General features: G+C 34.9%; 3 protein-coding genes and 1 long non-coding RNA gene across 8 annotated transcripts; 1 reads left to right on the top strand and 3 right to left on the bottom strand.

The window, feature by feature from the left end:
- Window positions 1–275: 275 nt before the first annotated feature.
- Window positions 276–2,033, bottom strand: LOC125502247. The gene is made up of 2 exons (XM_048660311.1): window positions 1,941–2,033; window positions 276–1,259 (listed from the first exon to the last, which is right to left on the bottom strand). The coding sequence occupies exons 1-2, from the start codon at window positions 1,989–1,991 to the stop codon at window positions 1,089–1,091; spliced, it is 222 nt and encodes a 73-aa protein (XP_048516268.1). The 5' UTR covers window positions 1,992–2,033; the 3' UTR covers window positions 276–1,088.
- A 3,619-nt stretch (window positions 2,034–5,652) lies between these two features.
- On the top strand, window positions 5,653–24,611 carry LOC105683751. The gene is made up of 13 exons (XM_012396588.3): window positions 5,653–5,849; window positions 5,956–6,098; window positions 6,318–6,477; window positions 6,704–6,944; window positions 7,103–7,206; window positions 16,018–16,298; window positions 18,072–18,417; window positions 18,499–18,851; window positions 18,965–19,343; window positions 19,437–19,704; window positions 19,821–20,006; window positions 20,111–20,248; window positions 20,582–24,611. Exons 1-13 carry the CDS (start codon window positions 5,653–5,655, stop codon window positions 20,822–20,824), a joined length of 3,039 nt encoding a protein of 1,012 aa, XP_012252011.2. The 3' UTR covers window positions 20,825–24,611.
- LOC125502249 lies at window positions 5,809–12,466 on the bottom strand. 5 transcript variants are annotated; one of them, XR_007280123.1, is made up of 3 exons: window positions 12,236–12,466; window positions 6,284–6,828; window positions 5,809–6,083 (listed from the first exon to the last, which is right to left on the bottom strand). It is a non-coding gene; the product is annotated as an uncharacterized LOC125502249 (long non-coding RNA). The 5 variants fall into 5 exon arrangements; XR_007280120.1 differs by lacking the exon at window positions 12,236–12,466 and adding an exon at window positions 11,752–11,890; XR_007280127.1 differs by lacking the exon at window positions 12,236–12,466 and adding an exon at window positions 11,748–11,865.
- Window positions 7,905–10,130, bottom strand: LOC105683752 (prolyl 3-hydroxylase OGFOD1). The gene has a single exon (XM_012396589.3). It carries the CDS (start codon window positions 9,811–9,813, stop codon window positions 7,924–7,926), a length of 1,890 nt encoding a protein of 629 aa, XP_012252012.2. The 5' UTR covers window positions 9,814–10,130; the 3' UTR covers window positions 7,905–7,923.
- Window positions 24,612–24,951: the final 340 nt, after the last annotated feature.

Below are 24,951 nucleotides of genomic sequence, written 5' to 3' on the forward strand. Positions count from 1 at the left end.
TCCCCGAACTTAACAATTTGTAATTTTCTCTTCCTGTTTTTACGTCCCATAGGGACACGTTACCCTGGCTTACCGTTTATGATATCATAACAATGACTAATCCGATCACAGAATATAAGTGACTGGATACATTCAACAATTGAAATACTGTTCCGAAATACAAGTATATATTTAGATACTTACAACAATACGAAGATTCAATATAAGATGACATATTCGCGTCCTTAGGATACGAATCGGATCTTATTTTAAGTTTCAAAAATAAAAACAACCAATTGTCTTGTATGTTTTCGCTGTTTTTAATTTTCCAAAGAATTATGCACATTTGACGATCCTCGCATGACAGACCAATGCTTAATTAATCACATTCATCGTGATGCTTATACAATTTTTAGTAATATTGAAGAAATTTTTTTTAACATAAATGTACATTCACAACATTCAAAAAGGCGATCAGTTTTCGCGCAATAAGAAATCAGGTTTATTTCCCAATAAACTGACCACGCCTCAGTTAGTCTACTAAATTTGCTGATTATCAAATTTCCTTAATCAATTTCATGGTAACAGCTTGTTTCAGTCTAGTTAATTTAAGTCATACTTTGGAGCTAGAAGTACCCTAGTATAGTCATGTGCATCCTAAACCAAGTACTGAATTCGATGTAACTAAATTTGCTCGTATCGCATATTTTCCTCATCTTTCAAATACCGCTTTCGAAACGAAATTCAACGTGATTCTATGCAGCAGTATCTCATCCTTGTGAATTAGACTAAATCGTTATCATAAAACGAAGGGGAATTTTTTTTGTCGATACCTTCAAATCATGAAATGGTTGTGTAGACAATTACAATAATCATGTCTATCATATGCAGTTAGGTTGTTTTTGTTCCATTTTCTGTTTACGCCTCATGTCTCATAATCGAGATTCCAATTTTCACTGAGACGTATACCAATACCTAATAATTTTCAAAACTCGTTGCTACACCTATGTACAATATTTTTTCCTTTGAGCGCATTCAAAGTTTTTTCCTATCCTTTTTTTTTTATTATCAATTTATGTTCTCCTTGTCTGTGCGTGGCTGGGTTTTCTTTAGTTTATACTCGAATTGATCCTACGAAGGCGACGCTGTTGGGCAGGGGATGACAGCATTTGTTTCAGAGAAAATGAGCTGAGGGACAGACCCGCTGTAGCTAGCAAGAGAGCTGAACGGACCGTCTTACGATCTACACCACCGCTACGGTACACTGGTGCACTGCCACTCTGGAAGAAAAATAGTTGAAAACATTATATATTGGAAAAAAGATCAAAATTTCACACAAGGAAGTAGGATCGAATTTCCTCATGTCTTGACCAAACTGAGAAGTGGTTTTATTTGATTTCAAAACTCTATATCAAGTATCAAGAATAATATACTTTGTGAATTTTTTTGCAGCAGAGGTGCCTTTTGCGTGGTATCAAAGATACTCAAATGTTTATCAAGTTCTGGGGGGTCAACATCCGGGTATTATTGACCTTTTGACTTTGGCATGTCAATCTTGCGTGAAAACAATTTAATATTATTGACAAAGATATCGGTGAAGCAATGAAAATTGAGACAATTCAAGCCTGGCTTAATTTTTTTCAGAATCTTTAACCACTATACTGAACAATGATACGTGAACACTCAAGTTACGTTTCAGTAGGAAATTAGAGTGGCAACATGTAAGATATTATGTTTCCTAATAATCTTATTGTTAATCAACTGGGAAACTATAATGGGAACAATGGACAGAGATAGCAAATAAGGAGGATATTGCGTTTTAGTTCTGAATCCACTAATCGATAGCTAACTTAAAGAAACAGATCAAGTGAGGAATTAGATTCCAATTCCTTGCATTAGAGTAACGTTCTACAATAAGAAGAGTTTGCTATTCAATTGAAAAATCATTTATGCAGTTTTACCTGGTTGAGTGAGAGCCGAAAAGCGTATAATGCGGATCTTGATAAATGCATCTCGTGAGTTCGGATGACGTGATGCTACCCGGCACCCTGGAACACGTTAAAATTTCCCAAATCAAGTATAATAATATGAAAATTGTATCCTCCAATGAAATTACAAAAATTCATCTGCTGATCAATGCATTCATCTGTCTATTCGTATACCAAAAGAATCTTAACGCCAGTTTGTATTATATTATCAAATGAGTAATGATTTATACATATATGTGTATGTATTCATTAATTGAGATATATGTGGAACTAATTAAGCCACTAGTCGAACAAAAGAACAAATTTAGACACCAACGATGTAATAAGAACAAGGAAACTTAGGATGCAGGCTTTCCTTATGGTCAGATTCAAAAATTTGGCAATGATAATGCATTCCAATGCTGCTGACGTTTATATGTAATAAAACTGATATCACAATATCACGATAAAAACGAACACATATAGTGTCTAATTTTTTTTTACTCATGTAGAGGATTAGGAATCATCTTATTTTGTACTCTGATGCGTATAAACATACACTTTGAAGTTTGTATCAGTAGATAGAACTACGTTACAAAATTCACAAGACATTTGAGATATGAATTTTAACAGATGTAAAAGTGGTACGCATTTATATTCGCGCACGTGACATCGTGTTGAGATACAACTTGCCACCGAGTATAAACTAAAAATAAATCTGTTTCTCAATGTACTGAAACTTAGAAAGTAAACTATAGCGAAACATTTCCACAGAACAATCATTTTCGCACTTGAAAAACTCACGTTTTCAATTTCTCTTTGAATGATCTTATGGTAAGATATTAGGCTTTCACGGGGATCTTTTTTGAAATATCGTGCAATTACATCATAATATTTTGTCGAACAATTTAAAATTCCCTATCAAACCTATCTTATGAATCAAAACTTTGGAGCTGTTGAAATAAAAGACCATGGTCGATTAATCCCATGTTATCAAGTTTTGTGCTATAATCCCTAACAGAATAAAGTAAATGTTAAAGCATGTTTCATTCATAACTAATCGACAGGCTTGATTCGGGTATCAATCGATAGCCCAATCGATAATAATTCATGTAACTACTCACTTGCAATATACCAAGATCTGGCAAAATACGATGTGACATGAAGCTAATCGCTTATAAAAATATTTCTTTTTTTTAATTCACACTCAAAATTTGAACATGTCATGATTAGTTTATGTAACTGAACATTCTTAGACTATTTTCAAACCAAGATGTAGTATGAATAAATCAGTTGGACCGGACAAGAATTAATTTCTATAGAAACGACAAAAAAATCTGAATTCACATTCACATACTATCGGTTCTCTGCCTTGGCTCTGGAGACACTGCAGAAACTGGCCAACATGAGTTTTATTATAAAAACGGAGAGTTGAGGTTCGTTACCCCACTGCTTTGAGATTCATCTACTAGTTAAATTTAGAGATAACATTGAACTAGACCTTCTCAAGAATCTCTACATAAACTGAACTCAAAATCTTATTAATTTTAGTATTAATGGGGTGTTACCAATTGATGCATTCACAGATCAAAATAATATGAACATTAAATCCTGATGCATGATTTCTTACAAATACATGTCGTAATAACATTCAACGTTTTGTTACAAGGATTAATCTATCGGTGTAGTCCTAGTGTGGCTAATGTTTGAGATATCCTACAAAAAAATTCTTGTAACCTTCAATCAATAACATAATTATAAAAAATCTATATAAAATAAACTTAACTGCACTCATGTGAACTCATGCTCATTTCTCTGAGACTATTGTGCAAACCAGAGACCAAGTTAATCTTACGACATTCGGTTACTGAACAGTGACATTTGTGATATGTAATTTGACATGACTTACAACAGAAGAAACATAGTTACTGTAGTCTGATCAAGATATATATTCCAGCTACTGAGGAGATGAAAGGATCACTTTGTAGCGTTAAATTTTGACTCTCCTGAAATGGGTTTAACATAGCAGCTGATCAAAAATAGCATATTTTTAGAAGATCGTGTAAAATGATGGAAATCTTACATTGGTATTGACTTATGATCAGAAAGACAAGTATCCGTAGATATGACACAAAAATTCATGCATATCGGTGAGCAAATAAGAGAAGCAGCACACAGTTATGTGATCATCTTATCACGCCTGCATGCTAAATATAATAAATCTATTAATTGTACAAAAAATTGAGTTACGACTTACACAATGAAATTATATAATTATGTAATCCTTAAAATCCTTTTTCTACCGGTTAACGACGTCAGAGGCGCCTAAAATTCGCTAATTATGTGAATCTTAATATAGGATAGCAGAACACTAACCTTCGTATGTGGGATGTGTCGACGGAAGAGATGGATACTAGATAGATGTGTAGCTATACCATAACTGAGCACCAAATGTGCGCCACTTTTCCACACTACTTGACGACGCTTCGACTCATCGTTCGGTAACACGGATTGCAGCGGCTCACACCAGAGTTACTCCAATGATCTCTCCATTGATCAGTGGATCTCCCCGTGATCTACCAGATTTTGCTGCCACCTATGAGATGTAAACCATTTAAACAGTGCAATTGTTGACCATTGTTCAATATTTGAATAATACGCGCGTATTTTACCGAATCATTGGAGAAAATTTCACGCTTCACCAGCTCAATATGAAAAGTAATAATTTAGAATTTCAGTTGAGTCTTCGCAACAAAATTGTGTGATACGAATAAGAGACCTTCTTCAAAATAGTAATTTATTGATCGATTGAATTTGCAAAGTGGAAGAATCTGTGCGTTTGATTAGTCCAAGAGCGTTGTATGATAAAAAGAATTTCAGATATGAAACTGTCCAATTTTTATGAATGAAATCGATCCGTTGAGGAACGTGCTTATATTATGACTTTAGAACAAATACACGTGGTTGAAATCCGTTCTACAACTAGCGCGCAACCTAACTAAATAAATGTATAGTTGGTATATTTATTCGCTTTAGTTCGACCCCTAAGTATGTGGGCAGATAGTTATGTACTCCGAAAGTGTACACATCGTCTAGACTCTAGGATATTTATAAATAGCCGCAAAAGCACAGACAAGAATTCTCTCAACTGGGGTTGACTAGGATTGATAAAAAACGCGGAAGTACAATTCTCAATGGGATGTGAAGTAAACGCGACGAATTACTTTCGATTGTGAACCACGTCTTTTCCTTCTGCAATACCAAAGTGCACCGTACACGGGTCAAGTGGAAAATATTTTAGAGCTTTGTAGGTTATTCGATAATCATACGTCAAATGTTCACAACAACTCGTTGAGTGTGAACAATCATGAATATCTACTCGTAAACGAATGTATGTGTTACTGAAAATGTGCTACAAACTTGACAGTCCCTTTTTTGATATTAATTTTTTTTTCTAATCGGTTCTAGTGAAACATCCCTGCTGTCAAATCACAAAATCTCATTACGAAGAAGTAATCTAGCTTTCAAATAATTGACACTATCATAATATTGTACGTATGTTCAAACATTTAAACACAGCACACGTAATTTTTCCACACCGCTCGGTTAAGTGGATTCTTTGAGTGCAAAGTAGCCACACACAGTAGTATGAATTGTGACATAAATTATTTTTATATTTAACAAAAATAAGGCAGATCTGAAAATAATGAATAGTGTACCAAAAATGGAGCTGGTCAATGAACCTCTGCCACCTGCTTTGCAAACCAATCAGATACCATTGGAAAGCGTGCAATTGCGAGCTGCTTATAGCCATGTACGGATTGGAACGTACGGTGCTACAGAAGCATTCCCTAAGTGTAGTAATCGACCACCGGTTGTTGAACAGTCACACAAGTGCAAAAAGTATGCAAAAAAAATTGATTTTGTGAAATGATTTCAGAATTTATAGAGCTAACAACTATCAGTTGGATACTGTTATAAATGCCTGTATATATTTATTCCAATTCAGGAATACTGGACCAGTCCTGAGGCTCTTGAAACGACGTCAAAATTCAGCTTACTTCTCGACGAAATCTTGTGATAATATTTATGCCGTTAATAGGAATTCCAATTCCCTGGATTGGCGTCTAGGAAAATCTGTGAATCACGAAGGTCATCTTTTTACCAGATAAATTTAGAACTTGAAATAAAATACTTGTTTCATAGTGTCATGTGCCGATTATTTTAAAAATAGTTTTGATCATCTCTTTTTAATATAGCGTTTGTATATCTATGTTTATTTTTGTGTCGTTCTTATTTGTCACAGATATATTGGATAAGTATACTATGGTATTTACTTTAGCTTTCGTTGTATGTGACAATATTTTTTAGGATTAAGAGCTTCCCAAAGTAACAGTCTGGACTGGAGAATTGGACGCACAGTTACTTCATGTTCTAATCAACTTGAAATGCAAGGAGAAACTCGTAGTGCAGAGCAACTATCCAGAAGTATTCCTTCAACTCCAAACAACTTACAAGCTTCCAATGCAAAGTACGTTTTGAAATTTTAGTAACAAAAACTTTGAATTTGAATGAAATCCACAAGGGATATTGACATCAAATACTCCACATTGCATTGCATTACTGGGTTCATAGACCTAAATGCATTTAACAGATTTTCCGAATAAATACGGCGAAATAAAGTCATATAGTTTTTGATAAGCTTCTAATGAGAATGGACAAGTTGGCATTATTAAATCTTGATGCACCTTATACAGGTCCAAGCTGGTCTCTTTTTTGAGACGACTTTCACCCCGTCTTTCAAGGCTCAGTAAGAATTCGCTGCAATCATCTCCAGTAATTTGCCCGTGGGTCCAAGTTGAGTATACCGCAAAGTCAGTCGCTGAAAGTAGAAGAGAAAATTCTCAAGAAAGTGATGCAAGTTTCCAGCATGAACTAGAGATGAATGAGCTCAGGAAAAAAAGAGCGGAATACTCTATTTCTTCCTGTGCCCCAAAGGTGAATTTCTATCTCTGGATTAGATCGTGGGTATCACAATTATTACAAATCAAGAAATAATTTTCTGTATAATAATATTGCGAGCAATTTCTAATAGGTTCCAATAACCTATTCCCAGCATTCCGAATAATACATTAGTCCTATAAATCTAATTATAGACGTCTGGTATAAAACCGCAATCTGTCGATGACCAACAAGCATCTTTTCCTAGTATTCGTGTTGATGGACCAGAAAATCCCTACATCGTAGACAGCGCACGGTCGTAAGTATTTGAACTATACTTCTCATAGTTATGGAATTATGTCGTTCTGTGGTCGTGTTTTTACAGTGTTAAACCCTTGAAAATGCCCTACACATCACAAAACTCTTTTCTTAGTTCTTCAACAATTATTCCAAAGCTCGCTACCCTTGAATGAAATATATGTTTGTACGTGTTAAATGATTTTATATACTGTGAAAATATTGATTCTCATTCATGATTTTTCGACCATCATATTTTGCATGTATTGATCCCGATGCTTTATCATTAACATCATCACATCGCAACTGTATATTTCCATACAATATACCAAATTCTAATAAATGTTTGAGAATGTCTTTGTTTCCATCTAATTAAATCCCATGACCAGACGTCTGAATACTGATTGAAATTACTATCCATAATCTGTATTTGAAAGACTAGGTCAATTCCAAAACTCATCCAAGAGTAATTAGTATTTGTCAATTTTCGATTCATGTGTAAATAATAAGCTAAATTGCATCGAACACATATGATCCAAATAAGTTCACATTGTACCAGGAACTATAAGAGATACTGTGCACGTGATATGCTTATGACAATGTTGTTTCTTGATATATATTTTGCTTATGTTAATGAATTGACCACATAGAGTTAGAATGTGGTTTGCACCCAGTTCACCGGGATCTTCATCGGAAATAATTGAAAAGGAAAGAATAAAATATTTTCTCTCTGAAAGATCTATTCATAGTAAGAGCACAGTAACGTGTAGAAGTAGCCTTCAGAATAATGGTTAACATATTTGTTACATCTACAAGTATCCGCAGTTCTATAAACCAGACACAAATGATTGTCCTGGGGGGGTATGTGAATCAGTGCTCCATCCTTTACAGAAGGATCAACGTAGTCTATTGTAGCATCTTCTGTTGCATTTTCTGTATGAAATTGCAATATGACATCCAGAGTTCCTGGCTTGGCTTCCTCATCCTTCATATCTTCCTTTTCTGACGTGTTAGATTCAGATTCACTTTCCAGATCTGACATGTAATCTTCTATATCTGAAGAATCAGATTCATCAGGTATAATTGCTGTCGACCCTTTTTTGTGAAAGTTTCCAGAACTTTGAGGTGATTCATTTGTAGGAAACAGAGTTTTGCACTTTCCTTTGGCTGCCAATTTGTTTTTAACTATTGTTTGGTTCTCATGATGTGGGTTCTGAGCAGCATTCTTCGTGGTCTTAGAATCATTACCAGTTTCATCAGGGATTGAATCCCCACTTGTCTTGATAGGATCTGCCGTTGTATTTTGTTTCGCATCATCATTTTCATATTTGGATTTGTTCACCATATTATCTTCAGTCTTTTTGCACATGCCAACATCTGATTCTACTTTAGATTTTATGATGTTATCCGTTTCATTCCCATTTTTTTCTCTATGGTGAATAGGTTCAATTGTTTGATCATTAATTAGCATGTAGCAGCCTCTTGACCACCTCTGCAATTCGATTTGCATTTTTGGTTTCATATCATTTGATTCTGGTACCAAATCTAATTCCGTATATCGTTTGAGAAGATGAAAGAAATGTATCGACTTGAAAATATTGTAAAATGCTTTCAAAGTTTCAGGTAGAGTTTCATCATTTGCTATTTCATAATTCTGTAAATCAGCTGGACCAATTTTACTCCACTTGATATCCTGACTTTTTATTTCCTCACCCAATTTCTCGTATATCTCAGGCAACAAAAAGTCAGGAAGATAAATGAATGAGTCTTTTTCAATAGCCTGTTGAATGTTTTCAACAATTGTTTCATACAAATAGATTTTAGAAATTTGAGACACTAGATCAATGTCTGTATCCTCAGGTTCAAAATACTCATGAATTATTTCAGGCCTAAGCTGTTTATTACTTTCTTTCAATGGACCATGAAACCATCCATTAATCGAAATTCTCAACTTATCTGGTGATGTTATTTCTGCTACTTGGTGGTACGAGTTATCTGTAACTTCAAAAAATACTAGAGAATTATACTCTGGCACCAAGGACATGACAATATTTTTTGGCTGCCCATCTGTATCTGAATCAAATATATCTAGTGCTCCACCATCTTCAGGGGCCCAATCTTTGGAGAGATATAAAATGAATGCAATTCTGCGATCACCCATGTTGTCATCGTGGCATAAAAGGTAATCAGTGTCCGAGTAGCTAGCACTGGACATGGACATCTTACCATTCAAAATAATCTGAGTATTTTGTTCCATCCAATTGGTTACGTCCGATTCAAAAGTTCTGTACAGTACATCAATATTCTTTGATTGCACGTTAGCCAAATCGACAGTCTGCTCAAACTGATATAAATCTATGGTTTTTCTGTTACTCTCTACTTCCTTCAGTTCTTCTTTTATCTGGGAAATAAAGTCGTCGTCCCTTAAAAAATTCGATATCTTACATATTCGGTAGGGGTCGGTTATTATCTCAATATCCTTCGTTTTCACAGGCTCCAAATTCAGCCAGTGTTTGACAAATAGTTTTTTAAATTCTAACGATTCCACGTGATCCGAAATTATCGAACTTTTCATCCTCTTCGTACTCGGCTCATGTTTGTTACTCTGATCCATCTCATTTGACGTCATTTTATGGACTTCCTTTAATTCCTATTTTGAATTTTAAAGTTCATCGTCATTTATCCTTCCACGTTCACGTGTTGGCGGTGATTCTTGAAAAATTCTACAAGAGGTTATACTGTACTCTTGCTGACTTATTTGTCATTCAAATCTGAAGGAATGATAAACGTGACTTCAAACTAGCACATTCCAAATACGGAAAATTCATAGTATTTCACCGTAAAATGGTGAATATCAACTGTCCCTGGTTCAGATGCTTTTGAAATTAAATAACCTCGGACGACGTCTATGCGCACACGACGGCGTTACGTGGGCCCGGACCCGGAACGAATGGGACGAATGGAAAATGTAAACCAAATGAGCAGACCTGACATCTGGTGAAGAATAGTTGATCAAATAGCACGTGTTACATGACCATGCGCAGAATGGTTAATTTTTTTTGTTCAAATTTCTTGTGCCAATTACGGACCGTAAGAATTGTTCTCAATCATCAACCTGTTCCGTTATCGCTCCTATCGCGTAGAATCCTAATAGAATTCATTGCCGCTTTTGCCTGCTGGCGTTATTTACCTTACCGTTAACCGCCGGGGCTTATTCACTATTAATATTAAGTGGTAATAAATGTGCTTGAAAATTACAATATTAGAACTGAATAACGTCAAACGGTACTTGAATTATATCCTCAAAGCAATAGAAATTATTTGTCGCAACAGCTCAGGGGATATAGTTTAATTTTATTAGAATGCTGCTTTGATCGTACGTATCGCGTCAAAACTAGGTAATTGAGTGAAAAGCGTACTCGACAAAATATTGTTGTGAAATATTCTATTTGAAAAATAGCGCTCCCTTGAAAGGTTGAGGTTTGATTTGTAGATCGCGCGCAAGTGTCATACAGCAACAAAATGGCTTACAACGTTTGACGGGTGTTTGGGCGTACGAAAATTTGGGGCACACCCTGATCAGTCTAAATTATTGGAGTAATATTCGTAAAATCTTTGAATAAGGGGCGACATTGTGAGAAGAAAAGTCGAGAGTTGGTTTTTGGAAAAACTTGGCACCACTCGAACGTAAGTACGAAAGATACGACCATACCGAATCCATTGGCACAATAATAACGTTCGCCGTGAAAACGTGACATATCGCATGATGTGACATGTATTCTTTAGGTTGGATCAACCATGTGCATCAAATTATTGTAATGTCTTCTGTTTGCACAAGGGTGCGGTTTCTTCAATTACGCTAGAAATATTGCGTGGGCATCGATGCATGTTAACTACTTCTTCATCATTTCCTTCCTGTTAGACGGACGTTTCTTAAATTGAATCTATCCGTATTCTTATGACAGAAGGAAACAGCGTCCTACACTCACTTGCGCGGTGACAGTTCGTCAACAAGTGCAATTATTTATAATTAGGTATCTAGAGCGTATGTGTAGGTAATCCGTCTGCAAATTCGAACATTTCAATTATTCGTCTTTGGTTCAAGGACCAAGTTTTGAATCGGCAATCGATTTTGTAATTGCGATTCGCTTATTTCCGGTTCTAGTAAAATACTTTCCTTAATTGATAACCGTAATGGCTCATCTATCCGATGCAAACTTATTGCGCCAATGTTAATGTAGTACTGACTGAACTGTAATTGTGGCTGTGGCTGTAAGGAAAACTGATCAAATTCACGTCTCTTTTACATTGTAGAAGTGTGGTTACTACTGTACAAAGTAGTTCGCTATTATTGCCTAGTGTTGTGCTTTTGCATTCCTGTATCAATCGTTATAAAGATTAGAACAATATGCTGTAATCGGATGTCGAGCCACTAACCAGTTATTGATGAATCAGTCAGCGTTAGAGGGAACAACAGGATTGCTGTCACCTTTTCTCTTACTGACCACAATAAAAATATTTTGGATTCTAGATTCATTGAAATTCAAGGTGTCTCATACTCACAAACCTGGTATTAGCTATGCGGTAACAAGATTCCTTCATGACATCAAAAACTTTGGCTATATATTTATTATATTTGTATCCCTTGATTGTTTAGAAAATTATTGAATTTCTTATTACTGCAGACTGCTTTGACTATGTTTGGAATTGGTAGCTAAGATTGCATTTATTTCAGAGATTTGATTAATATTATGTATGCAGGAGCTTCGGTAATTATTAGTTTGGCATATTCAAACTGTCGAAGTAATCATCGCTGCCAAAATCTAAAATTGAAATATATCTTCTATAGTTCACAGTGTGAGGAATTATATACCACCAATAACAGGTTCCTGTCTTCCCCCTCTCAGAAATTAATATAGTTGTGTAGGCGTGCATAGTATAGGATACCTGCACCAGGTTATTTGGCCTTTGTGGAAATAGTTGACTTGTATCTTTGTTTCAAGGTAGTTTTATTTTTAATATGTTTTGTTGAGAATTAAAGACAGTGGTACCTTGTTTATTTGTTCACCCAATATAAAAGTATTTGGAAGTTGAGTCATTCAGCATAGGACCATTTAAGGTGTGTCGCAGCTTTGCACAGAAATGTTTCTTCCGCTAATCTGAACTGGAAACCAATTCCCCTGCAGAATTTAATGAGTATCTCACTCTGAACGATTTAAATATTTCTAAGAGAATATTGTCACATGTTTATCAACTACAAAACCTTTGACAGTGAAGATTGAAGCTGGTTTCTCTCAGTATGATGACTCTCTTCACTTTCTCAGAACTAATGACTATAGACATTAAATAAAGTTCACCTGAAGTTCTACTATCATTCCAGTTATATCCATTGAGTCTGTGTATTTTTGCAAGCCTTTCTGAGTTGTTCTAGCTTTGCTCTACATTATTTCAAAAGCGAAAATTTGGGAAAAGAAAAATGTAAAAACTTCATCAACTTCAAATTTAAATGCTGAAGACATGTTATTTGTTTTCATGTAGGATTTTGATTTTTATCGCAAGCATTCCAGCTTTATTCCTAATTCCTAACTGAATGTTGAATGCATGTAATGTTATACTGTAACCAAAACAATAAGGTAACAGTTATTAATAGCTCTCATTTCAATTTGGATACAATTAATTAGTAATTACTGTAATGCTGTAATGATTACTGTGATGATTACTGTAATGACTACTGTAATGATTACTGTAATTATAAATCATTTAGCACACGTATGGTCATTTTAAGATGAAAGTTGCTGAGCCATGCAATAACTTCTTTGGAAGGTGCTTGCTGCTGTGTATCATTTATGTGCTGTGAGTTCTAATTCGTAGAAGTTAATCAATGTAGCTGTGATTTAATGACACTGTGAACTGATCTTATGATTTGCGTCATACGTAGTGCCTCTACGCTACATAGCTCCTTCAATTGATTTTAACAGTCAATTTTTATCTGACATGAGATGCTGGTGCCAATTCTGTAGGCAGTCATGTGGATTTATTACATGGTGAAAATGTTGTCCAAATCCAGTATTTTTGAGTTGACTTACAACATTTTTGAAAACTCGTTGGGATATTCCTCTGAGTAAATTCGACTCAAAAAGTTTTTTTTTCATTGAATGCAGTTCCAAATCCCTACTGATGAAATTAAAAAATCGTCGTGTTATTGAACTCTGATATTTGAGCGAGCCAACTTATCACATCAATATTCTCCGGTGTGTTAATTTAAAATTAGATGGTGAAAACTTTCATGAAATTTAGAGTTTATGATTTGGCTGATGCATCTTACACTGCTCTTTTTTGAAAAAAAAATCAAAAACTAGAATATTCAGGTATATTTATTCGTTGAAGAGTCAACCCAAAGTGATTTTCCAGAATAGGATATCTTTAGACCAGTGGGAAGGGGCTCTTAGTAAGTGACACTGGAGCTGATCCTAGGTGTCTATATATAAATGCAAATAAACCACCCTGACATCTGAATTCCTTCTATGCTTACTATCTCTGAGGTACTATCTGGCACTGTGAAAAAAGGGGGTCCACTGTGTCTGGCTTAAAAGAAATTTTGTCTAAAATACGTTATATTTATTAAGCTCTCGTTTAACGCAGCTATTCACAAACTAAATTACAGCACTGTTTTTTTTTCGTGGTTCATTAATGTTAAGTCTAATTTGATGGTCCTGAGAAATTTTGAAAGATGATGCAATTTTACAATCAAATCATTATAACGTTACTATTTTATTAGAAAAGAAAACCAGTCGATAAATAAAAACATTTTTGAACACATATTTGTCTCGCCAGCATTCAAAGACATGGTAATATCCCTTTCTGATAAGGTGAACAAGAAAATAGTTTACCCTTATAGATTATTCAATAGGTTGTCCTTATTTTACATGAAATTGAATGTAAAAATATCTTGCCTTAAATTCTGAGCTGCATTCCCAGACAGGGTAACGCACAGTTTGCAACTATGTGTGTGCTGCCTGTGTGAAGGTTGTCTTTCTAATGCTCTATATATCTAGAGCAAATGCAGTTAAGCTAATTCATCATTTCTTGATACGGGACATGAGTAACGAGATAGGTTTTCATTTATAAAATTATGCTGTTATTTACGCAATTGCAAAGGAGAAACTTTTCCTGGAGATTCTTGGTTGCTAAACAACATTGTAGAAAGTTGGAACTGAACTATTGGTTTCTGATGATTAACTATGGTTGTTTTGCTCATTTCTATTCTATCACAATTATTCTTAATAACGTAGCCAAAGGCAAGACTATCACAAAAGTAATTTTGAGCTAAAACAGAAATTTTGATAACAGGCTGTAACACTAATAGAGATCAAAACGAGTAGATTTAATTTTCCAATCTGTGAGAGTATCTGAAGGGCAGAGATGTAAATTCATTCCTAAAATCCAAGTCACACATTTTTCATTCCTACGATGAACAGTCACAGTTGCATATACACGGGAACACACCACAGTTTTTTGAGTGTTCCAAAAATATCCAGGGAAACCCTGTTCCCAGTCTAGGGAGAGAGTTGATATGTTAGAAGATGGGATTGTCTGCATACCATGTCAGTCTTCCTTCATCAGTCGTGATAATAACGTCTACCGTTATGAGTACCACATTTTGCTACAGTATGAAAGACTGAAATTTTATTTGCATTTTGAAAAGAAATATTGTCAGCCTATCTAACAGCCTTTGCTATACCTCATTGATTAGCAAACAATTAAAACAAATTTGCCAGTGTGAAATCTGAATTTTAATTTTTGTGTACTTTGAAAATAAAAAATTCAAATCTAATATGCCATTAAAAATTGAAAGTGGTACTTATACAGTGAATGACGTTGGAAAGAGAAATCTCTCCAAGTTTCTGCCATGGAAACATTGGCGAAGAAGGTAACTCGAGCTCCATTCTAACTTCTGTTGCAATTTTATTTCTGTGGCACACAGCAACAGTGCGATATTCTAGTCACCTTAGATGATTGACATTTTACACACTGAATTAACTCAAAATGAAATGATGGCTTGACTCTCAGTGCTTTTTATTAGGCATTGTACAGAGTCACATGGTACATCATCACTTGTACTTTTATTGTAAATAGCAAAGCACCATTATACCCATAGCTTGACTGTGAGATGGATATATTTCTTTCGTGCACATAGTTTGTGTAACATGGACATTATATTTTTGTTCAAAGATTGAAATGAGGTTTCAATGCACTGGGGAAACCCCGAGGCACATTGTGTATCTCTTTCTCTCTGTGTGTGTGTGTGCGTGTGCGCTTCTAATCAGTAGCAAGAACAATGCGCTTTAAGAGACAACATTATGTTTTGTACGACATTAACAACACGTTTGCATTAACTGTGGTTTGATTTTGCACTGGTTTCACGGTTGTGCATAATTACTTTAGTTTTATATCCATTGATGTTCATACTCTTGAGAATAGATCGTCACATGAAATTCATGCTACCAATTAGGCACATTATATTCTAGAGCCTTAAGTCAGAATTCATAATATCTCAAAAATATGTAATAGCAATGGAAGAATGAGGAGAGAAGTTCATGAAAACACAGCTGATTCTGTTGTAGTGTAATCATTGAAATTGTACAAATATAACGCTCATTATTTATTCTGATTATTTGACTGAAATATTTTTATCAATTGAATCACTTTGCCTGAATACTACAATTATCAACTTAAGAGAAGTAAAAGTGCATAATATCGAAAGCATGTATTTTGGCCAATCTATTCCTTACTTATGCAATAGCTTGATTAAAATATGGTGAAAACATCGCAGTGTTCACAACGAACGTGGAGACCATCGTAGCACAGTGGTTCACAGTGAAGTGGCGGGCCTGGAAAGCGAGACCACGAGGGAAGGCTGCACCGCCGAAGTGGTACCAGGTGAAGGAAACACCAGGCCCACCCTTCGCCTAAGGCCACTGTCCCTTGCAGTTCAGCCCTTGCATTATTATCAGCTGAACTCTGACGCTACAAGTAAACACCTTAACATGACCAGCCAGGAGAGCATCGGCAGTTGTAGTCTCGACGTGGATACTTCGGCCTCGGACCGATCAGGTTCGGTCTTGGATTGAAATATGTCAGAATGATAGTGACTTTAACGTTCAATAGTCCAAGTTGTTTTGGCACCTATTATTGCTTATATGTTATGTGTGAAGATGAAGAGTTGATATAATACTGCTATGTTCCGTATTTCATTGAAAATTCAACTAGGATATTTTTTGAATGCACTATTGAGAATTCATTGCACCTTGCGTATGAAGTTTGCTGTCTACAAACTCCATTATAGTTTAGAATTGTTATGTTAGCGTTAAATGGACTTTCATTTTTCCATGCATTGCACCACTTAGCGTATCTTGAATGCTGAAGTAAGCTTACTTGCTTTACATTAATCATGATTTATAGTTGGCAAAAATTGAAAAATACTTCACTAAAATTCTACTTGTACGTTTAAAACACGGATGAAATTGATAACGAATCAGGGAGATAACGGAAATGACACATGAATTATATAATCTACAACGTGTTCATACTTATGTATGGCTTATACTAGTATGACCAATTGTTGCGATATTGTAGGATAAGTCATTATCAAAACAAAAGTGTGCGTGGTAAGATGCATGAAATATTAACAATTAGCATATTACACCCTTGAGTGACATTAGATTTCCTTCACACACTTGTGAAACGCTTGCGTCGCATTTTTTTTTGGTTTTGTTACTAATATTTCTTTATGTTTTTGATACAACTCCTAAAGAATATACATATTTATATTTTAGTAGGTATATCAAAAGTTCGTCGCATAGTTCTTCTGCTATGTTATCAATGCAGTCTTATTCAAAAGCCCACCAACATCCAGATTACCCCAAAATTTTTTTCTGGTAATTGCTCTTGAAATAGTGTTTCCATTGTAAATCCGTACTCATCAACATGTTCTGAGATATCAAAATTATTTTTGAAATATTTGGATTTGTGTATGTGCCTTTGACAAACACATTCATCCATCAGATTTGGTGCAATCGTGTTTGGTGTACCCTTTTATTTTAGAATACAGCAACATTGATGATTTTTATCTTCAATCAAATTTCACTGTCATGATATTTATCGTGATATGATAAGCCTTGCTTTTTAGTTAATGTTATAACGATTCAAATATTATGTAGACAGTGCACCCTAGTTGTTCATTGCATATCATCAAAAGATCTTGACCGTTTGAACCGATCCAGAAAGCTAAGTGTAATTAGCTTGGTTTATTCCTAGAATAGTACATTTTGCCTGACTTGTGCCAAGCCGTGTTAACTTTAGTTGCTTTCATTGTTTTGCAAGTGTACTGCTCACCGATGTGATTCCAGTCTATTCCTGTGACCGCAGTAACATTGTTGGGCACGAGCTTGCTTTCAGTCGATCTGGATTATTGTATCGGTGCAGTTTTTATTCTGAGTGAAATAATAATATTTTTAAATGTCAGATAAATCGATCAGTACATAAGATTTTTTAGATTAAAATATTACGTGTGTCACTTCTTTTACATCAATGGTTATCTAAGAATTAAGAACCCTTAGTGATTAATTTTTATGATTGGATAAGGTCAGTGATGAACGTTTTGAGTTTTTTTACGTCAAGTCTAATAAACTGTGTTCAGTCCCTCAATAATCCCAACAGAATAAACTAATTCATTCAATACTAAATGGAGCATCAGTGCCAAACATCGCATGCAGCCCAGTAGTAATTTGAACAATACATGTTGATTTTATTTACTTGAATTCAGTCGATAATCTTGGCTGAAGGCGAGTTTACAAATTACAATAATGGTTTGGAAATTATTTACAGATACAGCAGTAGGTTCTGTCTCAGATAAAACCTTGCACAGCCTAAATCTCTCTTGTAACGGTGAGCTTACTCCATCTCCTGATATCGCATCAAACGGTAAAGGAGATACAATATTAGAGGGAAGTTTGGACGCAAACAAAGAGAACATAAGCAACCTTCATAATGAGAGCTCAGAACCAGAACACCTGACAGCCAAAAAACCATCCTACTTGGGTCTTGCCTGTAGTATAAGCGGCTACTCTGGTATTACGAGATACGATAGCAAATTACGAGAGGGATTTAGATCTAGAGATACTAGTCCAGGAACCAGACTTATCACTCGAGATACGAGTCCTGCCGGTTTCAGGTATATCCATGTGACAACTATCAATGAACAACAAAGTTGATATCTTATGAGATATCTAGTAAACTGCAATTTTTCCAATAGATCCAGTGAAAATTTGAGTCTGCCCACTCAGCCTCCTTCAAAAAGTTTATCAATTTCTCCACTTGCCATGGAGCGTCAAAATGGTTTCTCAAATGGTGTCAAAGAAGAGTATAAAATTCACACATACGTTGAAACCAGAAATTCAATAAGCACCTGTCAAGGATTCAGCGAAGTGGACAAAGGTGTTCCCCTTCATACGACTTTTGCTGATATCAGCCCAATTAGAGGAAATCAAGATATATCACCGATTAAAAAAAGTCCTGGGATGATCAGAGTAGTAGCTTCTAGTCAACAGAATACAAGTTTCATGTCTAATGTCTCCGAAACGTCACCGAGATCAATGAGTTACAACAGTCAGTATCTTTTTTCAGTTTCATGAACTAACTTTGGCATTTATAATTATTGCCAACAGCTCTTTTTTTCTGAATGAACAAGATGTCTGATGTCGGATGTTTTTGATTTTCAGTGTCAAATACTTCAATGACAGAAATAACTATGAACAATTGCTCGTCTATGGAATCGGAAAGCCTAACGTTTAATTCATCATTAAACAGTGAAAAGTCTTTCATTCAACAGAGGGTGGAGCGATTGTATGGACCTGGTGCACTGGCGCAAGGATTTTTTTTTAAACGTAGTGCCAGTAAATTGAATACAAGCGATTGCTTTTTAAATAAGTCCTTGAATAATAACAATGATGTATCAATTGACGGTGTCAAAGAGGAAGAATCCCTAAAATCTTTGCCAGTTCTGAGACATCTCAGGCCTGAATTTCGGGCACAGTTACCAGTCGTCAGCCCAAGAAAGCCAACCGATGGTAGTGAGCAAGTTATAAAATCGTTACAAAGGTAATCAAATAAAATATACCAGTTTTTATGCTGATGAAATGTTCATCGGCATCAACAATTACAAGAGTTTCACAACTTACATTTTGTTCACAGAGTGACTTCATCTATTCAGAAAAATGAAGAAAAAAGTAAAGTCGTCACAACCGCTGCAGATCTGAATAATTCTATAGGAAGGAATGACTCGATTGTAAACTTGAAACCAAGTATGACAATCCTGAAAAATATTCCCGACCAGCAACCAGCTGCGTTGGAAGTGGTGTTGCCCGTTCTGGAACCCAGTGCAAGCTTCCATAATATAGCAAAGCATGTTCAGGAAGTAGAAAAGGCTGATGAGGAAAAAGATGGTCACTATTTTATGAAGGTAAATGTGCAGCATAATCAAGGCACCTGTTGCGCATTGATTGATTTTTATTGGTTAAAATTATGTTTTCCCACATCAGCTGCATAATTTCATTAAACTGCTTCATGTTTCACCAGATGCTAAAGGCGGAGACAGACAGGTTATTGTCCTTAGCTGCATCTGCGGAAGCTGAACTAGCAGGTGGTGATCCAACTGTTCTCCCCGAAGAAGCAGCTGGGAAGTTAAGATCAGCAGCTGGCAAAGCTAGGCTACTAGCAACTCAAAAAATGCAGCAATTCGAAGGACTCTGTCAAAAGAATATTGTAAGTATTATAAATCCCCTTACATTCTTGATCATATTTGGAACCTTGAGTGGTATGAAAGCGTGTGATTTTTCCAATTTATTTATCATAACTTTGCTTTCCAGAACCAAATTCCTGGTGAAGAATTCCCAACGACCAATGAAGACTTAGCTGGCTTTTGGGATATGGTGATGCTTCAAGTTGTTCAAGTCAATGAACTATTTGATCAGATTCAGAGACTAAAAGACTCGCAATGGAAAGAGGTAAGCCGTGTTTTGTGAATTTCTTGTACTGCATGTCTTCTTACTACCCTATAGCCCTACAATATAATTGATTAGAAACTCAGAAGAAAATCTCCAAACTATAAATACTATGAAGAGTTTGTCAGGTCGAACCTATGCGAAATTCAAGGAAATACTGAGCCCAGGATTCCTGAAAATTATTTTAAACATCGCATGTCACATTCGAAAAAACCCAAAAGATTTAAATTCCTATAATCGGTGTAGGAAAATTCGAGATGATTACAAAGAAAAATTTATAACCGAAAGGACGACTGCAAGATCTATTTGTGTTAATTGAAAACATTTTCTGCTCAGGTTATTCCAGATTCTAAAGTCATTACATCCTTACCTCAAAATGGCAGCAGCTCTAAGCGTCGTGTTAATGTTCCAAACAAAGCAAAAGCAACTGCAAACAGTGAAGCGAACCGAAAGGCTCGCGAAGCTCGTGAACAAGCTAGGCGTCAAATGCTAGAGGAACGGAGACGTGCGATGCGTTCAGCACAAAATAAAGATCAAAGGAATGCAGAGTCTGTGAAAATTTTTGTGCCCGAAACGTAACGGTGATTCAGCATGAAAATAGAACTCATACTAATTTGAAAAGGGCAGTTCACACTATTCAAGATCAAATGTATTCGACGACTACTTAAACGGCTTGCTAATGCTACGACAAACATCACGATTTTGGTGTTAGGTGCATTCACATCTCAAATTGTAACATTTTGTAACAGTATTAAATATAATTAATCGTGAAAAATTCGAGATGACCCAAAACCTCACGAATAGTGAGAGTTTACCGATGAAAATTGTCTTTTAATATTTTTATTGTCCTAAAGGAGGATTGGTGGATGTTACTTATGATATTTGTTATGCTTGACTGTAAAAAAAGTGAGAGAAAAATGGATCCTTCATTATTTTGATGGCATAGTTTAGTATTACTGCAAGATTTGGAAAAAAAATTCTAATTTGCGACTGAAATAATTATCGAAACATGAAATTTGGATGTACAGTTCTCAGATGTGATAATTTGTTGCGGTTTGTAAAATTTGATGTGAATTAATTATACGCAACACCATCGTCTGTATAAAATGTATCTTCGTCGGCATGGTGCGTTCCATTTTTTTGCGCATAGACAGATTTTTTATAATTGAAAACTTAAATTAATTATTGACGTTAAGGTACTTTAGCTATTTAAATTTTTTCTATCGCGAGCCTAATGATTACTTAGTAACTTATATTATACATGATAGTAAATTATGAAAGAAATTGTAGGAATAAAAAATGATTGAGTTTGTTTAATTTGTATAAATATTCTTGTAATGAAATCTTAAATTGGTGCGAAGTTACATGTTATGTATATATTTATGGTATTAATGTTGCAAATACGCACGTCTCTGCTTGTGACAATTTATTCTAAACTCGTTTGAGCGTTAAAAATGGCAAAAGATTCCTATTGTTATAAATAAAGATGTCACTTTTTGTTTGTGTCCGGAATATTCGCGATGTTCTATACATGTGGGGATGTCATTAGTAACACGTGCTGGATTCTCTGTTGCCGAGCACGCACTTTCTTCTATCTCTTATCCGCGTTACATGAGAGAAAGATTGACATGATAGCAAGTTTTTAAAAAAACTGACCCCTGAAAACTGAAGGTACACGCTTGTTAATATTTGCATAAATATATGTCATGTTGAGCTTCTCGTTTATGGTATTCAGGATTACAGAGGACACTCCATCATACATAGTGTGAATTATTAACGTGGAAAAAAAATTAAAAGTAAAAAATTAAATACTTGATTATATAGAGGTTACTGCAGAACAAGTCAGCATATTCTTTGTAAATTTTTTTTTTGTTATATGACAGTTAGTTTTAAAATCCAGGCCGACAGCTGTGAATTTTTAGTTGATAGTCATCATCCATATAACAAATCAACGAATACTCACATACTTCAATTCTAGAACTCTATCAAACCTTCCAAGAAACTATGAGTTATGACAAAAATATCCACATCCAAAGAGTCAGTTCCTAGCTATTATGTGTCGTTACGTTACTTTGGCACATCTACATGCAAAAATATTAGGATAAATGACAAATTACATGCAATGGATGGATTAGCTACATTAAGGCCCTAGTCTAGTCATAAAAATAGGTGCAGATGAAAACAAACACAGGCATAGATTTGTGATGCATGGGATACACAGAATTTACCTCAAGTCTAGAAATCATTGTTCCCAATTTCTCTTGCCGTACCAGATATTGAATGGTCGACAGTGCCTGTTTCGTAGCCACAATAATGACACCAATGATAGAAGTTGTAAATTAAGAAAAAGAATGTGATGAGTGAAGGAATTATTGGATATCAATTTGTATCTACTTTGAGGGATGGTCGAAATCTTTTAAAGATGCGATTTCAAAAGCTATGAAAATACAACTTAAGTTTTATAATTCAACAAGATTTGATCGTCGACATTACGATTTTGTGTTTGTGTTTGTGTTGAAATAAACTGTACTAGGACCTTAAAATATTCGAACATCAACGATGCGCTGACATTCTGAAAATTTATCGTGTGTAATATCTTTATATCAGATGTTACTTTTTTCAATAGATTTTTGCATTGTTATGAAATATGTGGTTCTGAATCAACTGAATCTCTTGAAAAAAGTACTGAAACGAATTAAAATTACCTAATATAAAACTTGAATTTGAAAGTAATAAATTGTTCATATGTTTCGAAATTTCCATATTTATGTCGTTGATTATTATCGGTTACATACATTGACACGTAGAAATTTTTATACGCTTGCAAACGTTATGATGCAGTACCAATGGCTCTCTCTATATCTGTTTGCTGTTCTTTGCACCGAATCGAATTTTATCCGAAAACTTGGTCCCTAAAATAAACATGTTCAAAGGCATGTAGGCCAAATATAATCAATTCCTCAGATTTTGATAATTTTTGACTAATTTTCATAATAATTTGGGAAAGTTACATAAATATACATATACGTTACTGTTGAATTTGAGAGAGCACAGCACATGAGTTGAAAGAAACAATCTAATTACATTTCGGATATAGCATGATACAATATGCATATTCTTTTATTAACATAAGTTTCTAGGGTATCACTGTTTCCTGTTTTTACTCCTCAATGCAACATAGTTGTTATAATTTTAAACATAGTTATACAATATCATGACATTTCATAGACATTACGCGCCACTAGAATTGTAAATAAGACAATTAATTTCCCCAAGAGTGAGTAATTGTACATCCAATTTTTGGATTTTACATATTATACCTATTTTGCAGAATTATATCAACCTGCGATTAGTACTTCTTATTTGTTATTAGTAAATTATTTACAGACATCTCATTTTCTACAAGAATCTATACTCTTTGGAATAAACCCACTGTACAGAACATGTCTAAAGTGAGACACAAATTCTTCGGCTAATCTTCGATAAAATAAATTTGATCTACCAGTTTTTTCCCGATGGATTTAGGCCTCGCTTTGGACACCTGTCTACTCGTTGTACACGGTCACATTTTTTAGTTGACTTATTTATAATACAAATTTTATTGTTAAACACCTCCTTCGGTATCTGCTGGGTGACATTGGTTGAAAAAATCACCAAACGTAGCCAACAATATAGTTGAACAACAACGGAGCCCAAATTTTCAACGCTGTACATATATCATGAAAATTCATTCTCTACTGAATAGAGAGAATCAAAATAATTTGCTCTCGCATATCGTATGTATCCCACTCTAGAGTTGCCTTGGAGCAGAAAGCTCGTGAAATTTTCGAAATTATCCAAAGCCTGTTCCAATGATTAATTTCAACTCAAAACATGCGATTTACAGGCCTTGAACATGCGTCGTAGACACTTTGAATTTTAATTATGATTACTGTGTCCGGTGTTGGATATCTCGGGTCGAGTTTCTCCGTTCTTACAAATATGAAGCCGTTTACCTATTTTGTGATAAAGTTCTGCGAGAATAGATGACCAAATGATTTTGGCATCGCTATGGGCATTGCAGCTGGGCTAATAGAATAGAAAAAGTGGCTTCATGCTTTGAGATTTAAATAACGTACCAAGTTCACGTTGGCGTAATCATCAACCAATGTCACACGATCCATTTTATCGTCATGAAATTGAAAAGATTTGAAATTATGGTAATTGCAACAATCCAGTGGTTGTATGCTTCTAGAAATATATCTTCCTAGTTGTTAAGGATTATCGAAAACAGCTATGAGCCATTTCAATTAAATACTTCAACAAAAATAATTTGAAAATACAACACACTGTAATATTTTTTAATAAATAAATTAATGTTCTCTTACATGTAGTGATGTACTATTAAGACGTGATGACTGACCTGCCGCACCTCACTTTCATCTGCGATAGTAGAATAATTTCAGTAAATTTTATTTGTTGAAAAAAAATCGAATCCCTTCGAAAAAATTTATACTATTCAATATTTTTATTCCTCTTTCATCTTTTTTTACCATTCTGTAGATTCAACTCTCCCTTTGAACTTTGAATTCCATGTATCACTAGTTTGTTACAATTCTTGATGAACTATGAGAAATTTGTGTTCAATGAAGTTCTTGTCTTACCTTCTGGATATTTCCTTCCTCTTTTCCAGAACATTAGTCTGTAACTGAACTGCAGTGGTTCGA

Source organism: Athalia rosae, chromosome 1 (assembly GCF_917208135.1).
Source record: "Athalia rosae chromosome 1, iyAthRosa1.1, whole genome shotgun sequence".
Classification (NCBI taxonomy): domain Eukaryota; kingdom Metazoa; phylum Arthropoda; class Insecta; order Hymenoptera; family Athaliidae; genus Athalia; species Athalia rosae.

Coding starts and splice junctions, on each gene's coding strand:
- LOC105683752 (XM_012396589.3), bottom strand. CDS start 9,813: ATGACGTCAAATGAGATGGATCAGAGTAACAAACATGAGCCGAGTACG.
- LOC105683751 (XM_012396588.3), top strand. CDS start 5,653: ATGAATAGTGTACCAAAAATGGAGCTGGTCAATGAACCTCTGCCACCT. Junction 18,418..18,498: donor ACGAGTCCTGCCGGTTTCAG/GTATATCCATGT, acceptor TTTTTCCAATAG/ATCCAGTGAAAATTTGAGTC. Junction 18,852..18,964: donor GAGATCAATGAGTTACAACA/GTCAGTATCTTT, acceptor TTTGATTTTCAG/TGTCAAATACTTCAATGACA.
- LOC125502247 (XM_048660311.1), bottom strand. CDS start 1,991: ATGCATTTATCAAGATCCGCATTATACGCTTTTCGGCTCTCACTCAAC. Junction 1,260..1,940: donor TTCGGCTCTCACTCAACCAG/GTAAAACTGCAT, acceptor TTTTTCTTCCAG/AGTGGCAGTGCACCAGTGTA.